Source organism: Bombus fervidus, chromosome 6, assembly GCF_041682495.2.
Source record: "Bombus fervidus isolate BK054 chromosome 6, iyBomFerv1, whole genome shotgun sequence".
NCBI lineage: Eukaryota > Metazoa > Arthropoda > Insecta > Hymenoptera > Apidae > Bombus > Bombus fervidus.
The window spans coordinates 2,241,219-2,266,026 of NC_091522.1; the positions used below are offsets into that span (position 1 = coordinate 2,241,219).

At 42.9% G+C, this 24,808-nt stretch overlaps 1 protein-coding gene across 1 annotated transcript in view; it reads left to right on the plus strand.

Annotated features, from left to right (window-relative positions):
• LOC139988040 (retinal homeobox protein Rx1) overlaps nt 1–4,526 on the plus strand; it is a 44,513-nt gene extending 39,987 nt beyond the window's left edge. The window contains exons 3-5 of the mRNA XM_072004960.1: nt 896–993; nt 1,367–1,545; nt 1,896–4,526. Of these exons, the coding sequence (XP_071861061.1) occupies nt 896–993; nt 1,367–1,545; nt 1,896–2,059 (441 nt within the window). The 3' untranslated portion in view covers nt 2,060–4,526. The remainder of the gene's footprint in view (nt 1–895; nt 994–1,366; nt 1,546–1,895) is intronic.
• Nucleotides 4,527–24,808: the final 20,282 nt, after the last annotated feature.

The following is a 24,808-nucleotide window of genomic DNA, read 5'->3' on the forward strand; positions in this document are numbered from 1 at the left end:
ATAGACTTTAGCGGGCTGCCAACAGCAGCCATGTTACAATAAAGAAATCAACATGGCCGACCGTCCTCTTCGTTCCCTCCTCGGGTGTCACGGGCGCCGCGTTTCTTCTCTCCTGCCCTTCTTTCGGTCCACCTTGGGATCGGTGAGAGCGCCGTCACGTCGCTCACTTTCGATTTCGCCCCGCACAGTTACCCTCGTTACTCTCTTGATGTCGAAGAAGGGTGGTCTCCGCGCGGATTCTTCTCACCCTACGAGCTCTCTTCTTACCTCCTTTTCTTGGCCCGTGCTGCCTCCAGGGGTGGACCGCCCCGCCCAGAGACATTTCTCCGCAACCCTCCTTTCCCATTTCCGAGCGAGCGAGACAGCCAACTCGAAGAAACGAATGCCACGGATAGGGTGGATGAATGAGACTAAGAAAGACAGAAGATTAGGGTGAGAAGGTAAGAGCGAGAAAGAGAGTTCTGTAAGAATAGGAATCGGAGAAAGAGGATAAGAGAGCTTTGCCAGCCACTTTTCTCGCCTGCACGGTATCGTGAATCGCCAAAGGAACTCCATTTTCTGGCTACTCTTGCTCGCGGCTTGTCTTTTCCTCTCCAAGCTCTTCGTAAAGCTCCTAACGTTCGATTCTTGCAAGAAGAATTTTTCGAACTACTAACTTCACCATGAACTTGCTGCTTTTCATGTAGCTGCTCTCTGTTTCCGACGGCAAAATCCTACAAATTCCAATGCATGACTTTCCGTCGAAAGTTACACGAATGGCGAATGTAACCTCGCTTCGCTGTATTGCCACGAAACCGAACGTTTTCGTAATCGACTTCTAGTGAAATACGAAGGCAAAGCTGCATTTAGCGTGTTGTACATATATGATAAATGGTCGTGTGTTTTTATGTTTCAGGTGTGGTTTCAGAATAGGCGAGCAAAATGGCGTAGACAGGAGAAAATGGAAGCCGCGAGACTCGGCCTCAGCGAATACCATCATCCAGCTAATATGAGGTAACGTTTCAATGATCGTATATAATTTGTTATAGTATTAATTTAGATATTATATGTATAGTAATATATGTATACGTATAATTATGTATATATAAAATAATAATTAATCTAAATATTCTTCGATTCTTTTTTTTTCTTTTTACAGTTTTTCAAAATAACATTTCTCTTTGCTCGAAATTTAAATCGAATGTATTATCGATTGAATTCTGATAGCGCTGTTGTTTATGCTATACTGCAAAAATAATGAAACAGATAGGAAATATATTTTGTACGTATTTAACTTTCTGGAAGCATGACAAGCATATCTGGGTTAATGTATATATGTAAATTCGCGAATAAACGTATCGATTGAAATATATCGTTTTCGTTGCAGAAACGTAGCTGGCCCGGCTTTGGGTCTACCAGGAGATCCCTGGCTCACTCCTCCAGGTCTATTAAGCGCTCTTCCTGGCTTTCTGGCTGCACCTCACACAGGATATCCCAGTTATCTAACGTCTCCGAGACGACTGCCGTCACCACCAAACGTTGGAGCCGTTGGAAGCGCAGTCCCAGGTAAAATTATTACTTCGGAACCTACTAAACATTGCTGCACAGTTTTTGAGAAATTCCAAAGTTTAAAGTCCTAAATTCTAAGCAACGACATTCTGTAACTTGAAACCGTTGATTATCGAATTATGTATTATCAAAATCCATTCAAGATCTCAACCTCGACACTAAAATTTCCGTCTGTGATGCAAGAATTCGTGCGCTCTATACTTATCATCGCATAAAGTTCTATAAATCCGTCTTCGTTTGAAACGAAAATATGAACCCGATTTTACTGCTGATAGTATTTATTATAATTTACAATGATATTGATCGAATGGCAGATATGAAAAAAAAATCATTTTCTCGGTTGACAGGTACCCTAAGCGGAGGAATGACGAGCATAGGAAGCGGAGGACACGTTGCAGCAGCGCCACCGAGTCCTCCAGGGCACGATCCGCGCACAACGAGCATCCAGGCTCTAAGAATGCGAGCCAAGGAGCACGTCGAGAGCATTACCAAAGGATTGCAAATGGTCTGAAGTTTAACGTACGACCCAGGAAGGCAGTATGAATCCAAGTACAGGCTGGCCGTGGCCACGCTTCTAACACCGCGGGCGTGACGAGAAGCGAAACTACCGCTTTCTCTACGACTGGACCCTTCCAGAACGAAGAAACTGTCCGGTAACAGGCAGACGGATCGACAAATACGTTCCTCTCGTCCCTCTTTCTACGGTCGGTGAACGACTTCGTGAACTGGTCGTTTTTATTCCGACGTCGAAGCCGTTTTATCGGTTATCGAATACGCCGAAGAGTACAAGAGCGGATAACGTTCGCCGAGAGAAAGGGACGATTAACGCGTTCGAGTACTAATTTTCAGTGGTAATCGAGAACGAGAGGAGGGGAAGGCTAGTCTTTCTCTCGTTGGGCCAAGTTATTACCCTAGCTGATTGATAAATCAAATTTGTTATATCGTTCTTTGATACGGGACGATGGAGCCGTTCGTTCGAGTCCCGTCGACGATGACAGATAAAAAGCAGGAAGAAGAGAAGTTTGATTATCGAAAAGTATCGAGCTCGAATGTCCCGTTCCATTGGATGGTCGGTTTTTTGGTACCGTGTATGAACTAGTTCAGGATTATAGTGCAATAAACGAGAAAAGTAAGAGGTTCAGAGACTTTTCGTAGTGCGTCGCGGATGAAGAATAGCTGTAAGATGCAAAGACGATTCGTTTCAGTTAGAGCCACGAAGGATCCCCCCCCCCCTTAACTTCCTGAACGATACGAGCTCAGTAAGTAATATATTAAGTATAATTTTAAATGAGGTTAAAGATCGCGAGAAACGTTGTACGAATCGAACCGTGTGGACAAAAGTTTTATTTTGCGCGCGTTCTGACTTGCGATTGACGATCTGGGACGTTCAAACGACAAATATGTATAGATTCGTGACGTAAAAATTCGGCATTGAAGCCACGAGTTACGATAAGAACGTAGACGGTACCTTCGACTGGAAATTAAATGCTCCCGAAATTTAGAACACGATTCCGAAATTTACATTTATTACGCTCGTGTTCTAAATTTAATCGTTGAGAAAAATTTCGGTCGGAAAGTTATATCTGGTTTGCGAACCACTGCGATAACTTCAAGCATCGCAGTCTCAAAGTAACAATCACCGGGAGCTACGAATCAAAAGTTGAAAATCAACCCGGTGGAAACCAGTTAATTTAAAAAATGTCCAGTACTTGAAATCCTTTCAATTTCCATCTCGATCTTAATCATGGTGTCGCGAAAACCGAAAATGTTCCTTCGAATCAGGCGTTCGAAGTACGTTTCTCGGGATCACGGAATATTATTAGAACAAGACGAATCACGTGAGTGGAGTGAGAGTTGCTCGAGTTGATTCAGTGGGCGTTCGAATATGCAAAATGGCTATGTGGACGAAATGAATCGGTAGAAACCGCGAAGGGTCAGTGGCCGGTGCCAGTCGAAACGATCGTTTTCTGGTGTACATTGGTCTTGTATCGAAAACGCGATTAGCATAATTGTTTGATAATCATGTACCTCGGATAGAACGAGCGCGAAACCAGCGTTGACAAGGCTAAAAAATATTTGCTATTTTATGAACGACACTTGCCACTCGTTGGAAACGTAGATGAGAGACCATGAGAAATTGAGCGAAGAATAACTAACGTAAATAGGTCGCGTGAACGATCATTCGATTGATTATCGAATGAACGTAAAGCGTGGAGCGTCTTGTTTTTAACGAGGCGAGATTCTTCCAAAATTTGTTAGCGAGTCGGTCGATCGAAACAGATCGGGTTATTGCGGCGAACCCTCACAGACTAGATCGATATTTCTTGTAGCATAGAGATTCGAGAAGATCCGCAGTGAGGAGACGCATTTTGACATAAACAATATTCTGCAGTATTAATACGTTAAGACGAAGAATTGTGCATATAGTTACGTAATAAACGATTACGGTATGCAGATACGATCATCTTGGAAGGGGACTGGCTAGATCCACGTTGGAATCAAAGGGCTTGATCGGAAAAAGAAACGTGAAAGTGGCTTTAGTACGAATCTTACGTTAATATATAGAAAATGAATTTGTGTAGATACAGAAATAGTTGTCTTTTAAATATTACAACTTCTATAACTCCTTCGCTATTTCTTTTATTTTAACGAGATATATAAATATAATATCGTTTTATCCATCGAACTACTTGATTCCAATACGAAGTGTTCACGCAACGATGATTCGTCTGCCAGTCAGCTTCCACGAAGCGGCGTCAGAAAACTAAGTAGAGGGTGAAGAGAGAACGTAGACAGTTACCCACCCCCGAATGTCTATTTGTATATATACCTGCTCGTGATGAAATAAAATTTGATGTACATATTTAATCATACCACACGTTTGTTTGAACAGACGTTTCCTCCCCATTGGCTGCACGAGAGCGGAAAACCACGGAGCATCGAGGAAATTCGCTTGGGTCACGATGAAATTGCACGTTTTTGCGAGAACCCTTGATGAAATGTCCTTTTTCCCTTCTGTCTGTATCGGCTGCTTTTTTTCGAGCGCATCGATCGGCCGGTTTCGTCCCGTTCTCCTTTTTCTGCGCCTCCTCTAAGGGACTCGTCCCTCTGATCGATCGTTTCGTTCGATGGACACGCGTTAATAACGCACAAAGAAAAAAGGCGGGACGATTTTCAGAGAGGAGGGGAAAGGGAGGAAAGAGGAGCCACGGATTTTTAATTGTTCCGCGCGCGGCCGCGCGTATTTGTTAAAGAATTAGCATTTCAAAGAACGATTTCAATTAAGGCTTAATTAATTTCGCGGAGAATGCCGGGACAAGTTGGCGCCGTGCGCCTCGTTGTTCGTCTTACTTTCGACTTAATTGAAATCGAAGAACCGCCCTGGTGAATTCCAGCAGCTGAAACGTTTTGGTGAAAGAGTATAAAAACGTATATAATCGAGAGAATTATTAAAAATCACTGTACGAATGTTTCGATTAGTATAGTCGGGTAATGCGCGTTGACAGTTAAATGCATATAGAAAAATAACATTTCGTTTCGCTTTTTTCGTTTCGTTTCGTTGTTTCTTTTTTTTTTTTTTTTTTTTATCCAACAGAAACCACACATTTATAGGGAAATCAAATTATCGAAAATTTAACAAAGAAGAAAAATTCCAACATAAATCCCTGAAAAACAGCGGTAAATTGCTATTTGACGTCTCCAATTAATAAAGTAACGAAACCAAGTCCACTCTGGCCACCTAAAAATCGAAAACGTGATCTCGACAGTATTCTCAAACCACCAGCGAGGTAGAATCATAATCGAAAAACGCGTCTACCACCCCGTAACTCATCTATCGTGCACAGGGGCTACAAAGGATCAACCCGCTTCTACAAAAGCAAAAAGAGCGAAAAATATAATAGAAAACAAAAAAGTGAAAGCGGGGAAATCTGAAAAACTGCATAAATCAGCGGCAGGCGCGAGGTGGTGAGACGCGGCTCTGGCTGGTTACCTTTTTCGAGGGTGACTGGGGAAAAAAAGCGAGGGCGGGCGCGGTGACGGGGCGTGAAAGGATTCGACGTTAACAGCACCAACAACGCCGGCTCGCTGAAACAATGGTGCTGAATGGTCCCTGAACGATTAGGTATTCCAATCGTCGCGTTAGGGGTCGCTGTGAAGTGCGGCAGCAGCGAGAGAAAGAGAGAGAGAGAGAGAGAGAGGGAGGGAGAAAGAGAGAGAGAGAAAGAGTAAAAGAGAGAGGGCGGCTGGGAAGGGGACGGCGGTAAGAGGGTGGCAGAACTCGCCCAATAAAATGGTAATTCCTGTTTGCAGAAGTTAACCATGCGAGCGAGCCTGGAGATTCGAGTCCATGCGTACTCCCTAACTCCAAAGACTAATAATACTCTCGGGGCCGAGAAGTGAGCTACCGACAGTGATATAGTTGTACGGAAGAAACCCCGTGAAATCGCGTACATCCGCGTGATCTTGAATCTCTTTTCGGGATCTTTCGATGGAAGTTTCAAAGTGTATGTGTATCACGCGGATGGAAAATTAGGGGATGTGAAAAATTAAGGAATGAATTGAGAGAGAGAGAGAGAGAGAGAGAGAGAGAGAGAGAGAAAGTGCAAACAGGGACTTTGGATTGAAAAGACAAGATAGGGGAAAATAGTATTTTCAGTTCCTTCTGTTTTTCAGGCTGAGACAATGGACAAGCAAATAACAATTATGATTACGATACGTTATTTTCTTAACTTGCTCGACTACATTGAGTAATTGTTTAAAAAATGTAACAGTTAATATGAATTAAAATTAATGTCGTAAATTCCTTTCGTAGAATTTGATCATTGTTGCACAGTTATTTTCAACTAAACGATATTCGTGAACAATGTAAATGATATAGATATTAACGACAAGATAAATTTTCTGAAATTTATAAAATTCCTTCTAAAATTTGATTTGTTTATTATGTAACTTGTCGTTTTTATATGATTAATCACTACTAATATTTAAATTATAGCTAGTGACTTGAGTATTTCGCTAATAACATTGAATTATACTTCAATTATGCAAATAGACGATAGGCTGAAAAATGTTTCAACGTCGTGAATCATGAATAATTGTTTATGTAAGTAGAACAAGTTAACAGGTAATAATTACACTAGAATTAGAGTCCCGTTTAAAAACAGAAATTTTGCCAGAAGTTCATGAAGAATTATTTGTTTTTTGATTGCATCGTAACCAAGAAACCTGCGTGGTAATTGATTTATCTTTGAGGTCATCGGTCGGTAATACGCATATATCGTGTTAAGAGACATCGTGGAGATTGGAGACGGCAGTCTCTACGGCAATCTTTTAAGGGCTGAAATTGGCACGGAAATCGTGGCTTTATTAAATTTGTTTAGGTACAGGTAAGGGGATGGGTTGGAGGGGTTAGGTGAGTCAGTTGAAAGAGCGAGCTGGCGAGGAGGACCTAGATTCTGGGCGAACCGTCCTCGTCTGTCTAATATTGCTCGATGCCTAGCCTGCCTAACCTTATTGCCTCGACAAAGTAAAGAACCGACAAGGGACTCGAATAAGACCAGTTTAGGGCCAAGCAGATCAATGAAACACCAAACCAACGGGGCGGAATGCTCAAACAGTCCCGAAGACAATTCGGTGGCTACGATGGAAATGGATACCAAACCGTCGAGAATGTTGGACTACCATTTCACATGGTCCTGAGTTTATCTCGGAGCTTGCACATCTGATTCTCAGATTATTATACGACGTTGATCAATTTTCTAAAACGTTGTTTCTTACGATTCTTTGCCAGCGACTGAAACAAATTATAATTCAGGTAGAATTATCACCGAGATTATAATCGAAGCAGAATGAACGAGATTTAAGATATATGTCTAATGTTTGATAATAAAGATAATATTGGGAAAGCGTAGAGACGGATTTTCGATCTCTAAAACGTGAGAAATGAATTCTAAACTTCGGTATCTTCGATAAACATCCCCGCCCCCCACCGCTCTCTCTCTCTCCCGCCATCCGCGGCATTTGTCAGGCAGACAAGAAGAAAGAAGCGGAGCAGCAGCTAAGAAACACAGACGGAGAGGTGAGGAAGGTTTCAGTTCGTCGTTTCGGGGCCGCGACCATTTAGCGTTATTAATTAGAGCCAAAGTCATTCTAAGTTGGCAAGTACATAAGCCGAAATAATATTTGCACGGGCGTTCATTAGACGTGGCAGAGGACACGAGATGGCGCCGCAAACGGGTTGGATTCTCATTAAAATAACCTTGCCTTTCCTTTTCGCCGCCCTCCCCTCCCCCAGCTCGTCCTTCTACGCGGCGGTAGCCTACCTCGCTCGTGGCACCGACCAAAAAGAGAGCGACAGAGACGCCAGAGAAACAAAAAGAAGAACAAAAGCGGAAAGAATAAAACGACAAAAGGAGGGGATGAACAAAGTGAACGAGCCAGCTACCCCTTCCACGGTTCTCCGCTGTCTTTCTCTGTGTCTCCGCTTTTCCTCCGTTTTCCCTTCTCGTCGTTATTTAGCGAAACGAAGACAGCGCAGGAAGGAGAAAGAACAGAGGTTGGAAGGGGCGAACGAGCGGCTGAAGTGGGGAGAATGAGTTACGGGGTAGTTTGGCTACCACTAGGTAACTTAAATGAAAGTCGCGGTTACCCCCTTAACGCGAAAATACGCTCAGGGAAAATTTCGTTTTTTCACCCTGATTAATGTAATACCCGACGTTGTTGCTGCCGCTGCTGGCCACGCTAATTGGTCATTCTCTCGCTCACCTTTGATTTTCCTGCTGCTTCTAGCTTCGCCACCACCTGCGGCTGAACACAACCTAACATGTACATCGTCGTCGTGTCCGTTCGTTCCATGTTGTGCCTTCTCTTCCCGCTCCGTCGCCAGAGACTGAAAATAAATTTTCCTCGCATGGCGGATTAAAAAGGTAGTGGCGCGCGAATCTGCGTCTGAAGGAACCGTATTGCGGGCTGAGTTTTCGCGGAAATTTCCCATGCAGAACTGTGCGCGAGAAAGTTCAGACGAGTTTCGCAAACGGCGCGACGGAGAAGAGGCAGCTTTATCAGGTTTCAATTTAAACGAGGATGACTCTCAGCTACCACGCCGTCTACGAACGTTACACGTGCCGTTTCCTATCGTCCTCCTTATTATTTTGCTTTTCTTCTAGTATCGATTGTGTTTTATTCTTTTGGAATTTAAAAACTCCTTTGCTGAATCGAACAACAAAGTACAAAGCAATAACGAACGAAAGCGTAGGTTAATCGTGACACTCGGAAGTTGTATTGAACGGATTGATTTTCTGCAAAATTTCTACATTTTAGAAACCTATCTTCTGAAAACTTTTCGATTTTAATATCAAAATACACGATTACGGATAAATTGTTCCGTAAACACTATGGAATCGACGCTCAAAGTCTCTGTAATCAAACTAATTGATTTGATATTTTGAAGCTATCCTAACTTGACTACGAGAATACAAGACTGTAAATATATTTTTTCAAAATCAAGCGACCAAATCTGCCCAAGTAGTTTAACCTGTAGTGTCAAATTGACGAACCAATATTTAATCGAACGAAATAAAAAAAAAAAAAAAAATATCTTAGAGTGGACTGGATGAAACTGCTTGAAGAACGAGGATATCTTGTTTCCACCAAAATCGAAAACTTCCATCCGCTGACGGATGAACGAAACGGGAATCGAGCGGTAATAAAATAAATAAATATCGACGCGAACGTTCTAATTTGCGCGAACGGATGTAATCCCGTGGATAAACGCGGCTCGTTCGTCGAGTATATCGCGACGAGGGAATAAAAACGGTGGATCCGTTTGTTCATGCTTCGTTGCAGCAAAAATTTTGCAGACCGCTTTTTCTATACGCCGTTGTTGCATCGACAGGATCCAAACGAACGGAAAATATATTTTTCGTTGGCGCGCTACCATTATAAATATAATCCACTTGTCCGCCATTCGACGGCAATCAAAATCTACATTTCCAGCGAATTTATCATTATAATACTACCGAATGATAATCCGTTAAAAGGTTGTCGTTGCGCGCGGCTGTGAACTCTCATCGACGTAATTTTTCCGCTGCCGCGCATACACCAACATTCGTATAACGCACACGCGTGCACATATGGTATCGTAGCCTGTTAGTCGACACCACCGCTGCTGGCTCTTCAATTTCGTTGCTCGTCGAACGTCATAAATTGCGACGTAGCATAATAAAAGGATAATAAAGTCCGCGGAGACAACGTCGCATCGGCGCTTTAATTAAACAATTTCGCCAGGTGGATGGCCGTTGGTAATTGGAAAAAAGTCCGCGGAACCGGGTATCGGTATCGAAGGGCGACTTCCGGCCACGGATCACGGCCATTGGGCAGGGGTTTGGTCGCGAGCACACCAGAGAGGTTGGGTGACGGAGAATGTGCACCAACGAAAGGGGCAGGGGGCAAGGGAATTGGTGGTGGTATAGTGGGTGGATAGAGATGGGTGTGGTGGGTGGTGGGTGGTGGGTGGGGTGTGGGGTCGGTGGAGAAGTTCCGAAATGAGTACCCGTGCAAATACGCCAGGATTGTTTCTGCCGCTAATTGCTCGGTTTTTTGCAGGGGCTCGGCCAACAATCGATTTGCATTTCAAAGGTAGTCCGGCATAAAAATAAAATGCGCCCCGTTAAAAGTTGACTGGCGGCGGCGAGCGGCGTTGTGTGCGTGCCCGATACGTGTATCTTCCACGATTCTACGTATATTCACGCACACCGGCGGCCCAGGCCGCTTGCGAACGACAAATTGTATAAAACTCGTGCCGGATTAAAGCCGTCGATGGAACAACGTCGATTCGCGCTTTTTCCGCTTGCCTAGCGCCGATTCGGCTCAACCGCCTACGATTACATCCGCGAATATAATGTTTCTTCTCGAGTATCCACGCATCCTCTGCTCGAGATTCGTTTCCGGACAACGGAATAATAAATGGTCGACTGCCTTGAGATCGGTTGCTTCGTTAAAAGAGACTCGAGAGGCCGTTCTCGACGAATCTCTACGAAATTTAAGTTTAATCGCAATTTGAATACATCGAATTGTCAGAAATAGTTGGTCGCGAATAGTCGAATAAACTTTAAAGGTATTTACAACGAACGAATATTTAAATATTCTTTGATCGATATATCTTTAAATGGTAAATGGCAAAAGGAATGTGTATCGAGTTAAGTGATCAATTTTATAACGTGGAGATTCGAAGGGATAGACGAGAAGGACGGTGAGGATGAGACTTGAAATGGCAATCCCCGCACAACGAATATTTCGTTTCCTACGTCGCAGGGTGGCCGTTCGGTATTTGATTTTACGCAGTACGCGTCGGGTGGTTTCCACGAACGTTAATTATCACTGACCAGCTACAGTCCCATTACATTCCAATCGACCCCTTAATCAACGCATGATTGGTGTACTAATTGATTGCTACTCCGTAATTATAACGGTGCACTGACGGACACCGGTATCGAAACCTCCAAGCATCGAGAAGCGGATGCCTGTAACAGTTGCACGATGCAACTGATTATTGGTACAGAGTGTACAGTTTTTGCGAAACAACTGCTATCTGTCTCGTTAAAGCTGTGAATAAAAAATGCGACATTTTTACGAGAGATCAATTGAAGATAAATAGGTTAAAAAATAAGTTAAAGATAAATCTTTTTAAGCAAACTGACTGCCGTCTTTTAATTCAGATTATATAGATATATAGATATAGATATATATATATATGGTGCAAAAGAAAACGTAGAAGGAAAAAGGTAAAAATGACAGACATCGAGGGAATAACTCGAGCTTCGTCCCTTTCTTTTTCAAAGACCAAGAGCCAGGTGGTGACGCATAGCAGCAGAAACTCGAACGAACTGTTTCGTTCGTCGAAAGATCGATAGAACGTCGGCAAAATTTGACCGCTGTCGGTAGCATTGTACTAGCATTGGATAATACAGAATATGCTGTTTGTCGGTGAAAGTTTCATCGATAAAAGAACTGTCGATAAAAAATAAACTATGTGTGTAGCTACTTTTGAATTTGCGAATAAAACACGTGCAAAAATATTCTTCGATCTTTATCAACCTCTAGTTGATATCGATTAATCATCTAGTTGATAATTTCAACGATAATTCAACGTACAACGGAAATAACTATGGATAAACCGATTAAATTACGAATAAGATAAACGAACCTTCTCCGTAAACGAGTTACAAGGACATTAAAACGCATTAGTCGCGAAAATTCCGCGTTGCCGCATATTCATTATTACATCAAACGTCCATGCCTCCAATTATTTGAAATTATCCGTATAGAAATTAATCCTATTGACACGCGGGTAGTTCCGATCCCACTCGTTAAAACGGTTCTAATGAAACGCCTCCCATTCTCCCTCTCCACATCCACCATAATCGCGCTGTTTACAATTAGTAACATTAATTCGCCATGATTTCCAGTCCCGTATACGTGAGAGAGGCTCGGGAATTTGTATAGAATTTCATTAAGCCAACGGTTAGCCACTCATCGAACCGTAGAACGTAACCGGTGGTCGGATTTGTACCAATTATTAGAAAATGTATATACAAGCGGCTTTGCGCGATCCACGTTCCGTTTGGCAAATATTTGATGGCTCTCCATTGGACACCTCCAACAGTCCGAATACCTTGCATAGGTATTCGCTGATATTTCTATCTCGAATAAATCGAATCAGTCTCTACATGTTACGTGCTACTTAAAAAAAATTCCTGCGATTTCACCTTTTCCCCCGTCGTTTATTCATTATTTATCTACCAAGGGACTGTCTGATTTCTACGTCGAAAAGCAAGATTAACGATGTCGTGTTTTTCAGAAATAAAAGCTTTTCATGGGAAACGGAATGACGGTGAAACGAAAAGAGGTTGTATCATCGATGTTTCGTCATATTCATCTTCCTTCGTACCAACTACTATATCGCGTGAAACCAACGTGAATCAATTCAATAGCTAGCGCAATTTCGTAACCCCGTGGCTAGGCTCGTCGATATCCTTGACTCTTAACAGAGCAAACGAAATCTCTTTGGACGACGAACGATCGACGTAAGGGCACGTTCGTCGCGGATGGACCGTTGCACGTAACACAGACACGAAGCGAGCAGAGCCTGCAATTCGAAGTTTTTAATAGAGATTTGCACCGCCCGGCCGGTCCAAAGAGGTCGGTATAATCCAATAGGGCCCCATTGTCTGCCCGTTCTCCGGACATAACCAACCCTCCCTCCCTCCCTCCTTCCCTTCTTGCCTCTCCTTCCTTTTCTATCTATCTTGCTCTCATCCCGCTCGGTTCTCCGCTCTACACCACCATATCCATAAAACACGAGCACAAAGACGTGTTCCCATGTATATGGATGCGACACTGCACTGGGAAGCAATGCATATTCAAAATCCAGCCGCGGGCGGCTTGCCAGGGCAACGGAGTCTCTTGTTTTGCTACAGGCATGGAGCACGAGTCCGCAAATTCGGTTACTTCATTTTGAGCCCTGACCACCCGACCACCACCCCTTTTGGCCCACCGCCCAACTCCCACCTGGCCACCCCACCTCCTTTTACCAGCGCCTCCTCCACCGCTGCCGCCGCCACCACCACCACCACCTCCTGCTACATCTACGCTCCTCCACCTCCTTCATCCCCCCCCGCCCCCTGTTCGCGTAGAACGCTACGCGTTTTAACCCCTCGGCGTATGTCCGGGGTTATGAATTTTAATAGCTTTACGCCGCGCCATGTGGGGGTGGTAGGAGAGACCATGGGGGTGGCTGGAGGGTGCAGGCTCGTGGGCGCGAGCGAGTAGTAGAGTAGATGGGTGATAGAAGAGGAGAAGAAGGGAGGCGGTGGGTGCTGCAAAAATGGCGGCGAGTTTTTCGCCCGTCAAATTGTCGATAGATTAGATTAGAGAAAAAAATGCGCGCGTGTTGCGCGCCTCTGTGTGTCCTCTCTGTGCGTCCGCCCGATGACAGAGACGAAAGGATCGTGAACCGGTACTGGGGGAAGAAGGAGAACGCGAGTAACGTGCTGACGTCGTCGTTCATAGGCGGTTCTGACCTGTACGCAACACGTTTTTCCGACCGGTTCCGTGCTTTTCTCTATATTCTCTGCACTCTGATTTTTTTTTTAAGGGGGTGCGAGGCATGGAGGTGGGAACGCCGAGCGATTTTTGTTTCGGCTGTCTCGTCGGTGCCCGACGCATGGTAAAATCATGGAATCGCGCGCACAGATAGAAATCGTTTCATCGTTCTTCTCGAATCACCGCGTTTTATTCACGAATCGCCTTACGTTTCCTATATTATCATTATTATTTGGCAACGAACGGAGAATCTTTTTCAAATCTAATCGCGTACGTGCGTAATCAAATAATCGAGTTAGATCTTTACACGAATAATTTTAGAAGTTTTTAACCTCTGTCCAGATTGTTATTACGTAAGGTAATTACAGGATTAAGGTGGTCGACGGATATCTCGAAGATCGGCTTACGCTCGATCCGTGTCCGCATTATAACGGTCGCGTGCTGGCTGGTACGGGCGGTGGTTTAAATCGTCACGGAACGATTCGAAAATTCCGAGTGCCACCCAGGGGAACGGTTTGACAATAGTAGCAGCGGCCTCATCAAGTAAAATCATCGTCACCAAAACTCGCAGATGGCTAAACGTAACGCGTTCCAACCCTCCTTCCCTCGTTTGGTATGGGGGCACCGCCGCCACCTCCACCCCCACGCCATTTTCAGCCCGCGTCACATCCTTCCCTCCTCCAATTCAGCCGCGTAATCTACTTTTCGTTTTGACCGTGAATGTCGTTAGCACGTTATGAAACTCATTAATCTCGCAAATACTAGCCCAACAATTTCGTGCCGCGTAAACGCACCATTGAATTGCTTCCCGGCCGCTCTCTAATGGCGAAAATACCGCGGTGCCTCTTTTCTTTCCCGTCGATTTCTCGTCGGTCCTCGATACTCCGTGCCAAACCTGTATTCGTCATTCAGCCACGCGTGAAATTTCGTAGACGTGCGGAGGAGACGCGGATCGAACTTTCCTTTTTTCCCTCTTTCCATAATTAACGATTAACTGTGGAACTATCAGAATAATTAAAACGATCAATTCGTAATATTTCATGGAAATTTATAGATTTATTGTGTTTTGGGTTAGGTTTACTACGATGCTTCTCAGAAATGTTGATAATAATTTATAAAGTATATGAGTAAAAATATATCTTTCACCTTGCGTTATGTATTATTATTTATATATCGTTCCATGTGATTAAAATCCATTTGCATACTATAATTCCTTCGTTAAACGTTTTTCCGTGAATATTATTCTTCTCGGACAAACTTATTTGTTAATATCAATAACCGAGTTTTTCCAACAGCCGCAAAATCTTGAATCACCAATCGTAAGGATCGAATTAATAAGAAGCGATCATAATACAAGTAATAATAGATCATCTAATAGACTGTGTAACTAAGCGTGTCAATTAATTAATATTATCTTTGGTAAAAGTTTTACTCTATTCCAACGATAAATAGAATTTCTTGATTTATCGGAAAACATTTACTCAAATTACCTTACGGAAACGTCTCTAGCTTAAATTAGCTTTGCTCTTCGCCGATTTCCGAATGACGAACCATGGTCGTTTACAAATCCATCGAACAATCCAAAGGTTGTTTGTATCGCGATGGTTCTCGAAACGGTTCTGTTGTAGGATCGAAGTCAACGCGGAACGATAATGGCTGGGATCGCTGAAGCGGGATCCGCGTTTAAGGAGGAATTACCGTGAGAAAGAGTCCGCAGTGGCGTCCGCTTCAGAGGTTTCTGCAAGGATATCCCCTCGACGCGGAGAGACGCCCGCGCACAGCCAGGTACCGGTAATGAACTCTTCAGGATCTCGAGGGATTTTTCGTAAGTACCTGTGACCCGCAACCTCTTTTTTTCCGTGACGCCTTGAATGGTGTTAGTTCTAACGCCTGCAGATCAGCCCGGACAGGCCACTAAGACTGTTGTGGAGGGCCATTCGCCGCTCCCTGGATCCCTGAGTTTCGCAAATTCGGTTCATTTGCCGCATTGTACGCGGCTTAAAAGAGAAATGAGACCCTCTCGAAATAGAGAGAGCGAACGAACGAGAGTAAGCAAGTCAGGCGGTGGGGGTTTGAGGTACGGGACGAGATCTAGAGAGTGGAACCGGTGGAGATAGACGCGGAGAAATCGTGGCAAAGAACGTTGAAGTTTACCGACGAGTATCTCGAAACCAGCCAAGGGTGGACCAGCCACTACTTGACACGCACCTTCTTCGCCGTGATGCGTCTGTGTGTTCGCATCGCGCCGCGCAAAACCCAGTCGTTCGTCGATTTCGAAATCGGTTGCCTTCCTGAGAAGTGGTATACACCAAGAAGTTTTGTCGGAAAACGGCAGACGTTCGATCAATTGTAATATTTCATTCGTTCTGTTCCGAGGTATCGCGTTTCATATATTTTCTGATCTTTATTCCTGGAATTTTTGCTACGGCTTGAATCAAATTCCATCCTAGAGAGCAGTTGTTTTTCTTCTAGATTGTGCTGATTCACGCGTAATGAAATTTATATCCTCGATATAATATATACTACATAGATACATAAATATGATTTCTGATATTACCGCTAGAATTATCAGTGTGGAAAAAGTGTGACCAATTTGCATCAAAATGATAAACTTACTTTCTTTTTCAGATAGCGGTAATCGAGGAAGAGAAGCGGAGACTAGAGCGAGTTATCGATCAGACGATATGAATTTGGAAACGAGTTATTTGCGGGTGACACGATTATGGTTATGCCGCGAAACTGATGTTCGGTAAATTATGGGTAATACGATTAAACTGGCCACGAGATTAGAACTTTGTATATTGTTCTCTTCGTACGATATACGACACAGTTATCAGTTTGCCGTTACTTAGCCAGTTCTCACTGTTTCAACGAAATTACTTCGTATTTATAAACGTTTTGTAAAATGTTTTCGATTCAATAACTTCTTTGAGAATTAGAATTGAGGAACGAGCATCGTTTTAATAGATCGTCCGTTGTATCTCGACCGTAAATGCAAGCCATTGCTTATCACGAGCATGAAATGATAATAACGATGATCAAGCAATTTCGTACGTATCGACGAAAAAAAAAAGAAAGAAAAAAAAAAAAGAAAAAAGAAAGAAAGTGGAAAAATATATATTTTTAGACGAAGCGTCGTATCCGAGTAATTACGATCCTTATCAAGTAGGTGTGCGCGCGCACAGGGGTCAGTGAAACGGAAAAACATCGCGTGTGATTTATAATGTATCGAATCGTAAAACGCATGATGAGCGACTTCTTCGTTGTGTACGGGTGCGTGAACGAACGATATATTAATCATCCACGCGTTTCAACGAAAAGTTGATGGAATCATGGAATATTAATTGTGATGCAAATTCGATGACGCACGTGCAATCGAAAACGCGATACCTGTCCGCCGATTGTAATCTCGCATCGGTCCCAAAAATATTTGAATAAATCGATCATCCCTCGTCTGTATGACAGCAATTAACCTGCCTCCATTAACGCCTTAGAATTCTTTTTTAAAGAAGATTACACCGATGATTGCCGACAATCGGTCCGATATATTGAAATTCATTACGTTTGGTTCTCGTTTTGAAATTTTTTGAAAAAAGCTTTCGGACATTTTAATTAAACTCCACTGTGATTCATACATATATCTAAATCATTTCCCGAATCAGTATCACGACTAGACTGCAGCTGTTTATTACCAAGAACACGGAAATTTATAAATTATCATAAGACATATTTTTATTGAAGTTTTATTTCTCTGTCAATGTTCATAAAGGTACAAATTTGTATCGAAACGTTCTTAGGGCAATTATCATGCAACAAAAACGGAATGAAAAGCTGCTAAAAATAATAATCGAAGAACGCGAAATTAAACGTTAATCAAAATGATCGTGGCAATTAGCCCAGGGAATAATTTAATACGTTCAATTTCCATCGATCGATCGATCCAGATGAAGCGGTAAAGAAGCGACACCGTTCGAAGTCCGATCTAGGATCAAAAATTACTAGCTAAAAAATCCTCTAACGCCGGAGAAAAAAGGAGAGAGGACCTTGCCGAGCAGTTATTAGTTTTGCCAGCCGGGGAGCTTAAGTTTTAAGCCGGAAATCAATGCACCCGGTCGGACGGCTTTGTAAGCTTCCTCGTATGACGGTTTTAACGAGTGCGAGTTACGTAAAAGTGACGCCGCGCCCTGATCAGCCAAAAAATCCTCAAACATCTTCCATCCTTCCTGACGGCAATCCTTTCTCTACGAAACGTTCTCGATTTCGTCTCTTCCCCCGTTGGTTCGACTCGGTTTTTGCTCGATTTTCACTTTTCAATTAAACGGCGCCTCAATGAGGCGAACGTCTCTTTGTAAAAGAGTTAGGTACTATTTTGGTTTTTTAATGACAGCAAAGCTAGATTTCCGTCGTTTACCTTTTTACTGTCAATAATTTACGTATAGTAACGTTGAAAATAATTTTAAAAGGGAATAAACAGCGGTTTGATTTCGTCTAATCTTTAACGAATGTTGCAAATTCTTAAAAAAAAAAAAAGAAAAGAAAAGAAAAGAAAACAAGTCTCACGAGTGCAGTAAAATGTTCCAGGAAGTACCTAATTTAGAGATAATAAAGAAATCCGTCCTTTGTTTTAAATTATTAAAATAAATATTAAATTACTTAAATTATTACATTAAATCAGAAGCAACGGCGTATGTCAACAAATCTTTGTGCTAATTAGAACTAAAAGAAAAATCCAATTGATACGAAGTACCAGAAAGAAAAACCTGGGACTGAGGGACCGTTGCAAGTGCTTACTTCTACCGAGTCTCCGACTAATTGTCATCAATTCGAAATTAATAGCAACTTCTTTTAGTTCGATGAATTTTTAATTACAACACTTATTCCAAGATAAAGGAATTCTAAGCTGACCATTTTTATAATAAGCATTGCGGGTCAGTAGTGATGCTAAACTTTCGACAAGGGTATTCTAAGTTGATTTTGTTTAAATTTTATGAAACGCTAGTGATTCCACATTTTCAATTCAAATTGCTCAACAAAAGTTGAGAACTGAGAAAAAAGTTTCTATAAATTCTTCATTTAGAGATAATGAAGGAATCCATTCTACGCTGACCCGAAGCAGACACGAACAAGGGCGTATATCGACGCGCGTCCGAGTTAATCAGCGCTAACCAAAGAAGTCCTTAAATACTTCTCTAGGCGGCTCCATCTTAGCCGGGGGAAGGTCTTGCTCGCTTTTCAATTAAGCGTTGCGCCGTGTTTAATTTTCACGGAAAGATCCATCCAACCACGGTTGAATGGGATGCATCTTCCAAGTATCGATCAAGCCGAATCCACTCCTGCCTTTCATCTCGCATAATTCCAACTTATAATACGTAACTTGGTATAATTTAATTAAGATACCATGGTCCCGCGGGCCACGTCAAATCGACGTACAGCCTCCGGAAATGGTGACAGATATATTAGCTACGATTCAATAGAGGCGGCCGCGTTACACATTATTCGACTGGTAGATCTCTACGACAAACACAACATCAATTTTTCCCATGCAGCCCTCCTTCCACACGGCAGGGGTTCTCAGAGGCTTCCACAAGGGTAGTTCTCACTGGTCGCCCCTTTCTAACCAGCCTGTCTCTTCATGTCAACCCTGTATTTGCGAGAATCTTCCCTCTGGACAAACGTGACGCACAGGAGGAATCATTGATTCCGACCGGGTATGTTTATCGAATTTCGACCGTGGCTGCTCTACTCTCGCGGAAGATGATGGTCTCTGGCCTCTGCTAATTAAGAATATTATCTTTTGGTAAAGTCTCTGATGAGGTAATTGTGTATATCTTCTTGCAATAGGTCGGATCAGCGAGAAAGTAATTTCGATTTTTGACTGTTTAGGATATATGGCTTTAAGTAGCTTACTTATCATATATTATGTGTCGTTTATCACGGCGATGTCTTTGATTTATACTACATCTAGTTCTTCTTCGAGAATTTAGCAGATAATATAGATTATGTTGGACCAAATATGTAAGAACTAGAACTTGAAGAACTTGAAATTCATTCTCGTTTTACATATTTCACAGACATATCGTCAGACTATTTTTCCCAATGAATTTCAAAAATGTTGTGAAAGAATACGATTACAGAAAGTAGTGGACAACAATTAATTAAACAAGGCATTAACGTTGGAATAAGTTGATTTAAAATATGGTAGTGCGAGAAAATACAGTAATACGAAAACGACGGGCCATATGATTAAAATATTTCGTAGTTTTTCCATTTGCGGTAAGGAAAGCTCTCCCTAGAAAGCTTGTTGTAGGTATGTTAAACGTTAAGACAGAATACAGCAGCGCTTGCGATGACTGCACTTAACTGATACAAATTTCACGTTGCTTGTAATTACTCGTGCTTACACTATTATTATTGAAGCTCATTAGCAGACGTTAAAAGCAAAGTCTTTTCGGCGAAGTGGAATGAACCGAGCGATACCGTGTATCACCGAGTCCGGTCATCCGGCAGAGAGTTTATGGAAGAAGAACCGGGATTTATTCGTGGATACACGGATGTTCCGTGCGCGTGTAGACGAACGACGCAAAGTGTATGTAGTGGTACGTACGTAAGTGAAAACAGGACGAAAATGGGAAGCGCTGAACTGGTATAAACAAGGGTCGCATGCAATATTAGGGGCATTAAGTCGCCATAAAGAGCGCATTAGGGGTGCGCTCGTGCCCTCGAGGGGTAGTTTAGCGTTTAATTGTCCCACCCCGTGTATCAAAGGTTTCGATTTCTGCTTGACTACGCGCGTTACAAATCCACGTACGTTCGCCGTTTCGCACGTTTATACATGATCCGTGCTTAGTTATCGTTACACGTAAGACATCGCCGTTGATCTTCCATTATCGATAAAAAGCAAGTAAAAAATAATAAATTTTGTTACGTCACTTCTCGCCTCGATTCCTCTTATATTCTCCATCAAAATTTCCTCGAATTTCCTTTATGAATCATTTAACCCGAGATATTCCAACTGTCCCTCTTCTCACTAAGTATCTTAAGAAACGCGTCCTTCTTTAAAGAAATTATATTCCTCCGTCTTCTTCTTTTTTTTTTTTCTTTATCTTCATAGTCATTTGAAAAACTGATTTTCGAAGCATAGTATGAAAACGTCGGTAAGGGGCAACGTGCGGTTATTCGCGACGATTCGCTTGGTTTGCGACGATGACGAAACGGCAGGCGGCGCGGCGGCGTACCCATCGACAAACCATATTCGCTCGCGTTCGCATACATACACACGCTACGGATATCTACGTACACACACGTATACATAGATAGCCGCGTAGACATTATATGTGAGGGGGTACCCGAAACGTATAAGAGGAACAGGCGAATACCCAAGTTGCTATTGAACCGATTTTGAGCAAATATCACTCGAAGCAGGTCGGGGAGATTCGCGATGCCGTAGTGACGGGGGTAGTTGGAGGTTGCTGAAAGAGCAAGGGAGGAAGGAGGAGGCTGAAAAGGGACTTGGAGGGGGTGGTAAAGGGACCAAGAGGTAAGGGTGCGATGCCAGGGGGGGGTGGGTGGGTTGATGGGGAGCGGCGAGGGGGCGGGCGGAACGGAGGCAGAGACAGGAGCAGAGAGCTCACAAGCCCTTCGGCAAATTTCATAACCGAACTTGTCGTATTTGCCCAGATTATTTCAATATATTCGACTCAAGCCGGGAATCTGTTTGCGAGCGAGTGTATGCGTGAATGGAACTTGCCGCGGTCGCCGCGTCCGCCTATGTGCGGTTCCTGTCTATCTTCGCGCTATCCTGTGTTCTTCGTCGATGAAACTATCTATGCGGTGGCGCACTTCCTCGTCCAACGTGAGTCGCGCGTGTCGTTGATGCAGCTTTTTAAGGAAATTCCATGGACGCCTCGACAAACGTTTCCCCCTTTGATAGGCAATCCATCCTTAATCTTGGCAGATTCTGTTGGCAAAAAGTGTTTGGTTCGGGACACAGATTCACGCAACGGTAGGTAGGTATGCCCACTCTGCTCTGTAAGTAGCGATAGGAAGACGAACCGCGAGAAATTGCCACCGCGAGGATCACGGAACCGAGTTATTACATTTGGCGATCGCTGCCTCGTGCTTTCTATCGGCCGTACGGAAAGTTTAATAACACGGTTCTTTGGAAGGTTTGCCGGTATTTCGAGAGGAGATTTTCGAAGCAGAGGATTGGTTTCTGATGATGTTTTGGTAGATCGACGTTGGTAGTAGTGGTTTCCGAGATTTACTTGAAGCATAAACTCTGATTACGAGAATGTTATTGCAGTTTATGTCGGAGGCTCGTCGAATGTAGGAATTTCCGTCGTATTATACGTTGATGCTTAATTGTAATTCGTTTAATTTACAGGAATTTATTTCATACCGCCTATCGATCGTGCATAATATAATTCATCCAATTTACGTGGAATTTAACCCAAGTAGGCATTGATTATGCACGATATCGAGTAGCCGATGAATATTAATGCTAATAAATGTAAATAGGAAATCGGTTAGACACGATCAAATTTATTCAAAACGGATTTATGCTTGCGAAGAAGAATTTCAAATAGCCTACGATATTTAGCTGAAAAGGATATCGAGGAAAGAAAATATTAAACGCGCGGTGGCCGATCAATTTTGTTATTATTAGCGACTGGTTAGCCGGGATAGTTGGCAGATTGGTTGGTCGTTGATCCGTCAAATTGGCAGGAAATGGAGCGGTGGCTAATGTGAACGCGTGACGCATTCATGAAGTTGCGCTAATTAAATAAAAGGACAGGCAGATCGCGGAGGATGAGAATGTTGCCGGTCGTGCATAACGCGAGCACGTGCCGACACGTGTGCACGCCTTTCCCCCATAGGCCAATCCTACGTTTCCTATAATGTATTATTAGTCCCTGGAATGCGATATATATTAGTTTGGGAACCGTGGACAGATTCAGGAATCAATTAAATAACAATAGCCGCTCGTTAATCCCGCGTCGAGACCGCAGACGCGACCGTCTGTCCGGAACGATCCCGCGATCATTAATTACTCCTACTTTACTCCGTGGTTTACGCTCTTGGCGTTCTCCGTTTCATCGCGGTCACTGCTTGTTACTATTCAGATTTTCTATGTTTTCCATAGAATATCGTTAATGCCTGGCAATTTAATAAAGCTGGAAATAGGAGAAAATTTGCTGAAAAATTAATTCTAACAAATCGTTAATCGATATTTCTTTAATATCGATCATTTTCTTCAAATTTGTATTATTACCATACGATATTATACGTTTTATCTTCTAACTCAGATACAATTTCCTTATTTATAATATTTCTTTTCTATTTGCAAGTTAAATTGCATAAATCTTAATCGTTGCTTAAATCCTCTTTAAACTTCGTTACTCTTCATTATTAATTTATTATTCTAACTGTGCAAGCAAAAAGGACATCGTAAAATGTAATATTCCTGCTATAGCTAATCAAGTTTATATTACATGATTCATAAATGAAGCTCGAATTTCGTTTAAAGAAAGCACCAAATTAATTTAGACACTTCATACGTCTGATATCCGATACTTTTAAAATATTTAAATTGGAAGCATTTCTAGGAACAAGATTCGTCTCTTGTGGAATTACAGGTTAAAAATTAACTTTTTAGTTAATCATATCTTTCAGGTGGGAACGTGCCCGGTAAAGTTATAAAGATTCGAAAGAGAACTGGCGAAGAAGCTAATCTTCGGTGATCGTTCGATGATTCTCTAATCGTGTTATCGATGCCACTTATAGCTCATCGATCGATCGTCTAGCTCGTAGAAGCGAGAATACCCGAATTTCGGAACATGGAGCGGAAAACATGGAGCGAAGGGATCAGAATCGAGAGATACTGTATAAGTAGCCCGTCCTTAGCCCGAAAAAAACCCGGAAAGAAGGGGTAATAATTGACGACAGACAGCTGATTCGAGCTAAAATTAAATTCCCTCTCTCGACGACACGTTAGGCGGATAATCAGGATTCGAGGATCGCAGTAGACGGCAGCTTCCATTGTTTCATTCGATTTACACCCGTGCTCCATACCCATAATACAGAACCTGCAATTTACAGGAGAATGAAAAGTTAAGCCCGTGCAGAAGGCTCAGGGGTGGCGTGCAGACAATGGGCCCTGGCTTTAAAATCTCTCCGGCAAACAAATGGGAAAGCCCGGCTCAAAACGTAATTGAGATATTGAGATCTGATTAAGATGAAATCAATAACACGGGACCGGTTGCCGCATTTTGCCTCGTCCTACATTTTGTCTGTTCACGAATCTTGAAACGATCTCCGATAGCGAACGCTGGCTGAAGCGAAGGGTTGGGTGTTGGGTCGGGGGTGGTGGCAGAGGAATGGCAGCTCCTGAATACTTTCGATTTCTCTCGACGAATTCGACGAGTTCAAAGCGCCACTGCTCGAGCACAAAAGGGTTTAAGGGCTAGCCGACGGAGTGTATTAAGTAAGGTTTTCAATGACGTCGATTCTTACGTACCTAAAAAGGTAAGCTGATAACGCGATAAAAGTAGCAAGAAGAAATTCTATGGAAATTAATAAACACGAACGATATCCACGTTGCAAACGTTATCGAATATTGCAAGGTAATCAGATCTTGGATAAAAATTATAGTTGAGTTAAGTAAAGCGTGATCGCGTTATAGTGTAACCGGAAGGGACATTTATTTATGTGTACATGCATGTAACAGAATGTTCGTATCGCAAATCGTCCGCTAGATATTGTATCGAAACACTGAAACGAAGCACGCGAAACATAGTGGCACGAAACGAAAAGCTCGTAAAAGTAGCGCATCTTTTCTCGCGTTGACCGGTTAGGTCGGCATCGGCCGTTGTTACTGCTGTCTCCTTCGCTCCTTTAGCGATATTTAGCACGGGCGTTAGAGAGCAGACAGAAGCTTGTAAGCTTACACCTCTCGAGGGGTCCCTTTTTCGGGATCTCCTTTTGGGACGACTGAAATTACAATAAAAGATACTTCTGTGGCCAAACACTGCGCGAACAGATTATTATACGACCCTACGACGTATATATGCGGACGTACACACCGCAGACGATGTATATCCATATATACCGGGTGTCTACATCTGCCGCGGCGCCGCAGGAGGTCGGTCATAGGACCCCA